Source organism: Macaca mulatta, chromosome 3 (assembly GCF_049350105.2).
Source record: "Macaca mulatta isolate MMU2019108-1 chromosome 3, T2T-MMU8v2.0, whole genome shotgun sequence".
Classification (NCBI taxonomy): Eukaryota; Metazoa; Chordata; class Mammalia; order Primates; family Cercopithecidae; genus Macaca; species Macaca mulatta.
In genome coordinates this window covers 14151567-14162467 of record NC_133408.1, presented here as the reverse complement: position 1 = coordinate 14162467, position 10901 = coordinate 14151567, and the positions used below count along the sequence as shown (strand labels likewise).

General features: G+C 46.1%; 1 protein-coding gene across 10 annotated transcripts in view; it reads left to right on the top strand.

Moving 5' to 3' along the window:
• The first annotated feature begins 419 nt into the window (after positions 1-419).
• The window catches only part of IFNAR2 (interferon alpha and beta receptor subunit 2), a 36568-nt gene continuing 26086 nt past the window's right edge, over positions 420-10901 (top strand). For 4 of the 10 annotated variants that reach the window (XM_015132995.3, XM_015132999.3, XM_015132998.3 and 1 more), the window contains exon 1: positions 807-1145. Coding sequence is in view for 2 of the 10 variants with exons in the window: in XM_077995813.1 (XP_077851939.1) it covers positions 545-1145 (601 nt within the window). In the remaining 8 variants the exon portion in view is untranslated. Of the gene's footprint in view, positions 1146-1293; positions 1490-10901 lie in introns of those variants that run through there. The other 6 variants (XM_001092342.5, XM_077995818.1, XM_077995817.1 and 3 more) reach the window with 3 other exon arrangements.

The window sequence follows — 10901 nt, the reverse complement described above, 5'->3', positions numbered from 1 at the left end:
TCCTGCCTCAGGCTCCCAAGTAACGGGGATTACAGGCGCCTGCCACCACGCCCGGCTAATTTTTGTACTTTTAGTACAGATGGGGTTTCATCATGTTGGTCAGGCTGGATCTTGAACTCCTGACCTCAGATGGTCCATCTGCCTCGGCCTTCCACTGTGCTGAGATAACAGGTGTGAGCCACCGCGTCCGGCCTCATAGTCTATTTTAGAAGCTGACAGGCTGCAAATAACAGGTAGACAAATTAATGAAGAATATCCGTCTTTCTGCCTATCCCGAAACACGTTGATCAGTGGGGGGTCGAGGGAAGGGTAGGAGTATGCAGGAGAGACCCGCGGAGAAGAGGGGAGAATCTACAACGGATAATGTTGTAGATATTTACAACATTTACTCAATGGTAGGTATTTTTATCCTCGTTTTATTGGTTGGAGAATTATATCATGGAGGTTTATATAACTAACAAGTGGGGGAGCCAGGAGAGAACACATTCACTCTTTAGTTGATTCATTCATTCATTCAGTCAACACATTTTTGGGAGTCTTCAAAATGCCAGACACTATTCTATCCCCCAAGGACGCTTCAGTAAACAAAACAGCCCCGAATTCTTCCCCTATGGAGCTTTTTCGGCGAAGAGGGGATTGGTTAGGAGCTCACAATCGGCAGCAGATGCTTGTAAATAACCCGACTTTTTTGCATTCTCCTGCCGTGCCCCCGGCCCGGCCTCCGCCTCCGGCCCTGTTCCAGCCCCGCCCCCGGCCCAGGCCCCGCCCCCGACTTCGGCCCTGTCCCCGGCTCTGGCCCCGCCCACGACTCCCGCCCAGTCCCCGGCGCCGGCACGCCGCCTGCGCTCCCGGAGCGCTACTCGTAGGACGGCGCTCGGCGCGCGCACTCACACTAAAGACGTTTCTTCCCGGCGGGGAGCAATCCCGCCGGCGAGCAGGAATCCCGCCGGCGAGCCGAACAGCTCCCCGAGCGCAGTCCGCGGACCGCCACCCGGCCAGGGCCGCTTTTGTCCCCCACCCGCCGCCTCTGTCCGAGAGGCCGCCTGCGGGGCGCATCCCGACCGCGAGCGTCCGGTCCCAGAGTCGGGTGTGGCTGGGGCCCGAGGCTGGCATCTCTCGGGAGCCGCAAGGCGAGAGCTGCAAAGGTAACGCGGCATGGCGGGGACGTGGGAGCGGAGCGCGTGGCCAGCTGACTGGAGGGAAAACGCCGCCTCCCTGCAGCAGTTCCCGGAATCCCCTCCGGTTCCCTTTCGCTCTCCCGGACTCCTCCTCCTCCTCCTCCTCCCCTCCCTTCGCGTCCTGAGGACGCGGCTCGTGCGCCCTTCCTGTCTCCCGGGGCCCCACCTGCGACCCCAGGATCCCTCCCGGGCCCTGCCCTGCGCCCTCCACGCGTCGCCCCTGCTGGGAGTTCGCTTTCGTTGCGCCCCTCCACGTCCCACCCCGCCCCACCAAGGATGCCCAGAACACCGGACACTTGACACTGCAAGATGTGAGTCGTTGCTAAGTCTGAGGGTCACATTCCTCCAGGTCCACCCCGCCTTGCAAAACCGGCTCACCAGCCCAGTGCTCAGGTTTGGGATCTCCAGCCCGCCCCCTTGAGGTCCCCTGGGATTAGCGCCCCTTCGACCTGCGTCGTGGTCACCGACGGCACCGGGGCTGGAGTGGCCTACGCCCCTCCGCATCCGCTGCGTGGAGGCAGGAGGGGGAAGGGGCGAGGGGACGTGGCCGCGGAGACAGAAGGGTGTACCCTTCCCAGGGTCGGAGAGGGAAGATACTGGGAAGATATTCCGCGAATATGGAAAGGCGATCAGCACTTGTGTTTCAACCCTGAGCAAATCAATCCGTTACACACAGTAGCGAGTTGACTCCATCAGCCCGTTTATTTGGTTAGCGGTGGTTTTATTGACTCTGAGTATTCTCACCTCCTTTCTTTTAACATTTTTTTCCCTTGTTTTGTTTAGCGGGAAGTCTTAGAAACGAATATAGCATGTTTGGGTGTGGAGTTAGTGGTGGGAAGTGCCGGAGCTGGCTCAGGGAGACGTGGAGTTGCCCGTGTGTGCTAACTGGCCCAAGGGCTAAGTCCCACTCCTTGCCAAGGTTTCTCAGTATCCTGTCCACCGACCCCCAATCCACCTGTGCAGACTTGAGGGGGTGAGGGGATAGCAGAGACCTATCAAAATCTACCCTAAGGAAAATATCTAATAAACTCCCTTAGCAATTAGGGCATAGCTGATAAGGCTTGATCTGTTTGTCTCAGAAAATGAGTTGAACTTGTCAGTTCTATTGTTCATAAAGTTGTTTTCCACAATTTTAGATAATCAAAAAACTACATGACTCATTTTTCTTAATATTTCCTCTAAAGTTTCTCATGTGTTTATTGAAAAGTTAAAGAAAATCTGATTTTGGTTCACATAATTTGACAATGGTGATTTGTTTAAAAGTCATTTCAAAAAGTATGAAAAGGATCATAACCCAAGAAGTACTATCTTAGCAGTGAAACATTTATTAAAATATCTATTCCATGGCTCACACTTGCACACTCAAAGCCACATTGGACTCATTTTTTCTGCTACCTTTATAAACCTTCAAACTGTTCAAGAGTCAATGGTATGTATCATCTTTGATTATCAATCATCATGTTTTGTTTTGTTTTGTTTTTGACAAAGTCTCGCTCTGTCGCCCAGGCTGGAGTGCAGTGACGCAATCTGGCTCAATGCAGCCTCCCTCTCCTGGGTTCAAGTAATTCTCCTGCCTCAGCCTCTTAAGTAGCAGAGATTACAGGCATGTGCTACTACGGCTGGCTTTTTGTATTCTTAGTAGAGATGGGATTTCCACTGTGTTACCCAGCCTGGTCTGGAACTTCTGACCTCAAATGATCCACCTGCTTAGGCCTCCCAAAATGCTAGTATTACAGACTCAATCATCATATTTTATCAAAGCTAAAACCCAGACTAAAATGCTGTTGCTTATAAGATGCACTTTCATTTTATGTAATGAAGTAAGAAAAAACACTGTCAATCTTGCTATGTCATGCCACCAGAATGAAAGCATTCTGATTTCAGAAATGCTCAAATGTGAAAAGAAAATGTGCATGTTATAATTTGTGAAATGTTAGTGAGTTAGAGCAGAGCTTGACGGCACTGGCCCTGAGGGTCCTCCTTCTTCCTTTGGAAGAATGAAACTGGGGGGTATGCAATTCAGGGAAGAGTAAAGGAAAAACAAGTAGTTGGCAGAGGAGGTTGGTGGACTTAGAGGTACAGAAAAGAGAAAACAAGAGGGAAAAAGATAGGTATGTATGATGGGGAGGAGTTCAGAGCCACCGCCAATTTTCTCTGGCCCCAACAGGAAAACGAGTTACCCCACAAACCAGGGTTTTACCATCTGGTACATGGGGATATCCATCAACATTGTCATTGGTTTTCATTTATTTGTTTTTAATTCTCAAGTTTAAAAAAAAATTTAAAAGTCAAGTATGTCTCAACCACCAGAAACTATAGTGAGAATTCTCTGTAACAAGAAAGAAGAAAACTGATCCAGTCTTTGTTTTTTTTTTTAAAAAAAAAAAAAAAGAAAGAAACTGAATCGCAACATACTTTGCTTTTTTCTTTTCTCGCAAAGGAGCAGTGGGCTGTTTCTGCTGGATGAAGGTGAGTGAGATGGGGGAAGGTTCACTGGGCACCAACTTTCCGAGCTAGAGAAATTGCCCAGGCTTTACAGAACAAGCTGGAATCAGGTGCAGTTGTAAAAAGGAAGTCAAGGTTTCACTCTGCCATATCAGTAGGAGGTGCTAAAGCCAAACTAGCACCAGCAAAGTGAACAGAAATGGTAAGGGGGAAAAAAAGGAAAGGAAAGAACAACATGGCTTGCAAGGCGTCTTACTAAAAACAAAGAATTATGCTTGGAACAGAAGAAATTCATTACCATTGCCTTACACCGTACAACAACTTGATAAAAATATAAATCCAGTAAAACAAACTCAAAGATGAGAAAATTGTAAATTGGAGATGAAAAGGAAGATTGCAGACCTAAAGGAAAATTGAAGACCATAAAAACATAGTGACAGAACAAATAAGTCAGGAGAAAGAACAGAAGAAATACTGCTGAAAATAAAAGTATTTTAATAGAAGAAAGCCCAGTAAGGAAGCCCAGTGAATTCAGCTGAAAAAGGGCAAAGATTAAGAAGAAAGAAGCAATTGTGAAAGACAAAATACAATAAAGAATTGGGACCACTGGAGTCCAAGACGTAGAGAAGTCAACAAATGGGATAGAAAATTCAAATAAAAATAAGTCCGAAGAAAGCTTCTTGAAATGAAGAAAAAATGGTCTGTAGGCCAAAGGAACATGCCATGTTCCAGAAAATGTCATATGGAATACAGAAGCACTAAGATAAACTACTTAAATTCAAAGAGAAAGAATTATTTAGAAATCTGAGAAGAAAAAGTAAAGGAGGGAAAAACAAAATCAAGCTGGCCTTAGACTTCAGTGCAGCATTACATGCCAGATTATGATGATTATGAGGGAACAGTTCCAAGGGAAAGAAACTTTTCGGGGCGCGGGGGAGGGGCAGGTATTTTTTTCCAGAAGAACAAAGGGAATTCAGCACCCATGAACTGTTTTTGGAAAAACAAAACTTGCTGGGTAATAAAATCCAGGAAATAGCAAATTAAGAGATAAATCAAAATAAAGAACTTAAAAGTAGAGAATGGTAAAAAGACTCTTGATGAGTATTTATTCTATTTAAATATAGAATTAATACATCTGTAGAAATTATGGGTAGGATAGAATGGGATTATAAAGCTAGACAAAAATATACAGCCAAAAAAAAAGAAGTCGGGGAGGAAGATGGAAGGAAATATGAGAATACCAATATTCTCTTCTTTCAAAGAATGGAATAGTAAATATGGTATAAAATTAAAAGGTGCTATGTGAATATGTAATACTGTAACTTTTAATATCTTTCGTAAGTTTTATTTAAAACCTTAGAGGGATATTGTAGGAGATTATACTTTCTTATGGACAAAAAAATTTAAATTTTAGCAACTCCTTTGACTTTATTTTAGTCTTTCCCCAAGTAACATTAAACAGAAACACTGTGTGTGTGTGTGTGTGTGTGTGTGTGTGTGTGTGTGTGTGTGTGTGTGTATGCATAGAAAGTTTTGTGGATTATGTTCACCTAATGTTAATGATAGTAATCGTTTTTACAGAAGAAAAAAGATATTTGAAAAATAAACTAGAATCAAATATGCCAAGATGTTAACAATTGTTGATGCTGGATGATAGGAATAAGGATGAGTGTTACTTTCTTCTTTGTACTTTTTCATATTTTTCTAATTTCCAGAAAAAGATATGTAATTGTATTTGTCTAACATTTCTGAATCCAGTTCATTCATTATTCATTGCCTTCCTGGCAATATGCATCAGTCTGTGTCAGACAGAAGGAAAGACACAGACATGCTTTCTACCAGGAGACTATGAGGCAGCGAGTTCCCGGAGAGTTTTGTCCATCTAGGAGGAGTTGAAATTCAAAGAATCACTTCACCCAATCCATCCATTTGATCTGGGTCTTGAAAATTGGCAGGGTTTGTCTGGTCTCAAGGTAAATGGCAGGTAGAGCTTTTCTTTCAGAATGGAGAAAGCCGGAGTGTCACAGGGTGAACCTGTGACAAAATTGGGGTTCAGCCTGGGAAACCACATAGGTTGTTGGCTTCGCACAAGAAGGAATTCAAGAGCAAGCTGACAGAATAAAGTGAAAGCAAATTTATTAAGAAAGTCAAGGAATAAAAGTGTGGCTACTCCATAGGCAGAGCAGCAGCATGGGCTGCTCCACTGAGTATACTTATGGTTATTTCTTGATCATATGCTAAACAAGCGATGAATTATTCATAAATTGTCTGTGAAAGGAGTGGGAGTTCCTGGAACTGAGGGTTCCTCACTTTTTTCGACTATATAGAGTAACTTCTGGATGTTGCCATGGCATTTGCAAACTGTGGTGGCACTGGTGGGAGTTTCCTTTAGCATGCTAATATATTATAATTAGCATATAATAAGCAGCGAGGTCACTTTTGTCACCATCTTGGTGTGGCGGGCTTTGGCCAGCTTCTTTACTGCATCCTGTCTTATCAGTGGGGTCTTTGTGACCTCCTATTTTATCCTGTAACTAAGAATGCCTAACCCCCTGGGAATGCAGCCCAGCAGGTCTCAGCCTCATTTTACCCAGGAGCTACTCAAGATGGAGTCACTGTGGTTCCAACACCTCTGACAAGAGCAGGGCATGACCTGTCACCTGGAGCTCAGCAGGGCAGTAACTCCAGGAAAAACTGGAAAGGCTGATAGCCTTGACTTTAACCTAAGGAGCTTAGTGCATCGTCAGGCCACAGTGAGCTACAGACTGAGTGGACTACATAATTCGCAGGGCCCACCCAGAGCCAAATAAAAATGCAGGAGAAAGTACCACTAAAGGTACTAAAATATAAAGACTTTTCTTCCACAGTAATTTTTTTTGTTTGCTATTTAATATCATTCTAATTTTAAAAAATAGGCTGGGCGCGGTGGCTCACGCCCGTGATCCCAGCACTTTGGAAGGCCAAGACGGGTGGATCACAAGGTCAGGAGATTGAGACCACCCTGGCTAGCATGGTGAAACCCCATCTCTACTAAAAATACAAAAAATTAGCCGAGTGTGGTGGCGGGTGCCTGTAGTCCCAGCTACTCAGGAGGCTGAGGCAGGAGAATGGCGTGAACCTGGGAGGCGGAGCTTGCAGTGAGCCAAGATCGCGCCACTGCACTCCAACATGGGGGACAGAGTGAGACTCCGTCTCAAAAAAAATAAAATAAAAATAAAAACTTGAATTATTAGCATGAATATTGCAGTTCTTTATATTATGCAAAACCAGATTTAAATAAGAACGTTTAATTCATATACGGAATTATGAATTATACCAAGTTATACCATTAGGACTTTACAGCACATCTTGGGAGGTTCCCTCAAACTAGCCAGAAGGAGCAAACTGAAGCCAGACAGGAAGATTGCAAAGAGGAAGAGAGGGTCTCCACCAGGCACAGAGCCACCCAAAGGAGCCCTCCCTCAGGCACAGGGATACCGAGGGAGCTGGAGCAGATTCGCACAGGTCCCTGGGTCCCCTCTGCCCTGGTGACTAGGATGCGTGTACTTGCACCTGACTTCTAGGCATCCCCCTCCTGCTAGCTTCCCCTCGATCCAGCCTGGGGCAGGCTCTGGGGAAGTCAAGTCTTGCATCTCCCTTTCCCAAGCACCTACCATCCTAACCCACAGTGTAGTGGCCTCGTCCAAGGGTCTTTACATCTCTGCCTCAGGCATGCTAGGTACCTGGGTCAAGAGTGACCCAGAGACTCATCCCTGCCAGACCCAACCTCCAGCCAGCTGCCCTCTGACTCCAGTCCATGGGGCGAGGCTGGAGTGCTGGCCCTGACCTCTCCAGCATCTGCACCAGGAGAGCTTCAGTGGAATGTGGTCCCAGTTGACGCCCCATGCCAACAGCAGCAGCAGTTGTTAGACATAGAGAGAGAAGCCAGGCAGGGCTCCTGCAGAGCCTAACCTGCAGGAGATGGGGAAGAATCCAAGTGTGAGCTGGGGCTCCTAGCACAAAACACACATTGAAAGATAAAATGGTTAAGAATTTCGGGACAGCCACAGGAGAGCCTTAAGCCAAGTGTAGGATCCTTCTAGCTGCAGGGCCCAGAGGGACTGAGACTAGCCATGCTTTAGGAAGACTCATCTATTTGTAGTCAGCAGGAGTTTTAAGGCGCTCCATTAATAATTTAGGCAGGATACCAAGATGGGATATTATATTTTCCAAGCAAGAAGAATCTAGTAATCAGGCATGTGGTTCCAAGTGAAGTATGGGTCACCAGAAAGCAAGGGAGAAAGCCATCCCCTGGCCCAGAGGGGGAGAATGGGACTTCTAAGTGTGTGTGTGTGTGTGTGTGTGTGTGTGTGTGTGTGTGTGTGTGTTCTCGGCTGCTGAAGAGACTGAGTGTTCCTGCAGATATATAACAAAGATGAAGATGTGCCACCATTGGAGACAAACGGAGGGACCAGAGGCCACATGTCAGAGGTCAGGTTAGGTGTACAAGTATAAAGGAGCTGCCCTGCATGGGCACAGTGGCTCACACCTGTAATCCAAGCACTTTGGGGGACTGAGGCCGGAGGATCACTTGAGCCCAAGAGTTCAAGACCAGCCTGGACAACATAGCAAAACCGCATCTCTAAAAAAAAAATACAAAAATTAGCCAGGTATAGTGGCACATCCCTGTAGTCCCAGCTACTTGGGAGGCCAAGGTGGGAGAATCACTTGAGCCCAGGAGGCAGAGGTTGCGGTGAGCTGAGATTATACCACTGCACTCCAGCCTGGGTGACAGAGTGAGGCCCTGTCTCAAAAAGTAAAATGAAGAAGTTGCCCTTCTACAGTCTGGGTGTGGTGGTATCTAGGGGAATGTTCACAACTAGGCAACCCCTCTGCTGTGGAGTGATTATGGGAGATGACGTCACATCAAGATGTCTCAGCAGATGTTTCTCAATGGTTACAGTATTATGGGATTAGTTCCAGGCAGTCACGCTTGGATATCTCATGGGTGATGGAGTCTGTAGCAAGGCTGGAAATTTTGACTTCGAATCACTTGGATTTCTCTAAGAGAATACCCCAGGTTGGACCTGCTACTGTGGCAACAGAGAAGACTTAAAAATTACATTGTTTTTAGCTTGAACTTGGTCTTGTGAAGTCCTAATTAGGGAAGAGGAGTCAGTCTGGGGGTCTAGGGGAAAGCAAAGAGATAAAGCAGATAAGCTATAGGTCTACCTTGCTTCATGGTCTAGTACATACAAACAGAAAGAAGAAGCAGAGAAGCTATAGGTCTACCTTTCTTTATGGCCCAGGACATACGACCCTCCTACACACATAACTCACAGTCTTCCTGCTTACCATCAAATGCTTCAACTTATCATCTAACATCTTGGCTGACAGAAGAATGCAAGTTAGCTCCCAGCTACCTTGGCATTGTCAGTCCTCCACGTAGCACTCTTCAGCCCAAATTGCATTTTATAAAATCCCCAAAAGGCCTTTGTCTCCTGGCAATCACCTCCTCTCTTACTGACCTGCATTGCTCCCTTGCAATGTATTTTCCTGCTTTCTCTAATAAATCTGCCTTTCTTGACCTAAACTGTCATGGTAAATTCTTCTTATGCCTGTGTCACCAGCCACAGACAGTCTACACAAGCCATGACAAGTCTGCGATTTCATGGTCTTTTTTTATTTTGATGATATTTCCCCAGTGTTTGGGGGACAGAAGAATGCCCACAATCTACAGGTCTTAGTCATGTGGTGGGGACAAAATATCCGAGAGAGAGAAGGAACAAGATCTACTGGGGCTCCTTAAAATTCTTCTTGAAGAATTCCTTTCTCACCTGCGAGTAGGGAAGACTTTCTGATTATGACTCCAAATTTAGAAGCTAAGAAAGAAAATACCTTTAAATCTGAAAACGTAAAACTCAAAAACTTCTGGGTGGTTTTTTTTTTGGGAGGGGGTGGTTTTTTTAAAACAGCACAAGCAACTCAAAGGGCAAGTGACAGACTGGGGAGAGAAGAAAAAGATGTGACTCATATCACAGTTTCCCTTCTACTTTAAAAAAAAAGCTCCTGCAAACCAGTAAGAAAATAGCAACAGCTCAATGGAAACATTGCCAAAGTCACGAACAGTTAATGAGAAGGAAATACAAATCACTTTTAAACCTATGAAAAGATAAAGATGTTTGATCACACTCAGAGTAAGAGAAATACAAATTAAGCCGGGCGTGGTGGCTCACGCCTGTAATCCCAGCACTTTGGGAGGCCGAGGCGGGCGGATCACAAGGTCAGGAGATCGAGACCACGGTGAAACCCCGTCTCTACTAAAAATACAAAAAATTAGCCGGGCGCGGTTGTGGGCGCCTGTAGTCCCAGCTACTCGGGAGGCTGAGGCAGGAGAATGGCGTGAACCCGGGAGGCGGAGCTTGCAGTGAGCTGAGATCGCGCCACTGCACTCCAGCCTGGGCGACAGAGCGAGACTCCGTCTCAAAAAAAAAAAAAAAAAGAGATACAAATTAATGTGAAAGACAATTTTTTGTTTATGAATTTGAGAAAAATCCAAGAACTTGATGATACACCTGTAAGAAGAGATGGTAGGGAAACCAAAATTCTCACACGTTACAGGTGGTTATATAAATTTGTACAGCCCCGAGGGTGGCTGGAGTGACAGTTTCTATCCAAATTACAGATGCCCAGTTTCATTGCCAGGTCTCTTCTGTCTGCTTCTTCAGACCCACCTTCCCCTCTCCCCACTCTTTAGTTGGCCCAGGATCCTGTCTGGTAAGGATACAAACCCAGGCCCCTTGCCCTATGGCTTCTGGTTGTGTTCAGCCGATGGGGAGCCCCAAATGAGAGAAGTGAGGGACACAGTGAGGGATATTTATCCCTCAGCCTCCTGCCTGCACTGCCCTCTTGGTCTGGCTGTGTCTAGTGGTCTCATGTCATAGCTGCTCATACAGGAGTTTCTCCTTACAAACTGCAGTGTTGGCTTTTTCTCTTCCCCTTCCTGCCCAGAGTGATTTATAGCCATCAATGTTGTGAGCTACAGATTCTCAACTCTCTTTTCTGCAGGCCCAGAGTGGTCACAGCCCTCAATGTTGTGAGCTACAGGTTCTATACCCTCCCTTCTGCAGGCCCAGAATGGTTATAGCCCTCAATGTTGTGAGCTGCAGGTTCTGTACTCTCCCTCCTGGGGCCCAGAGTGGGCACAGCCCTCAACGTTGTGAGCTGCAGGTTCTCTACTCTCCCTCCTAGGGCGCAGAGTAGTCACAGCCCTCAATGTTGTGAGCTACAGGTTCTCAA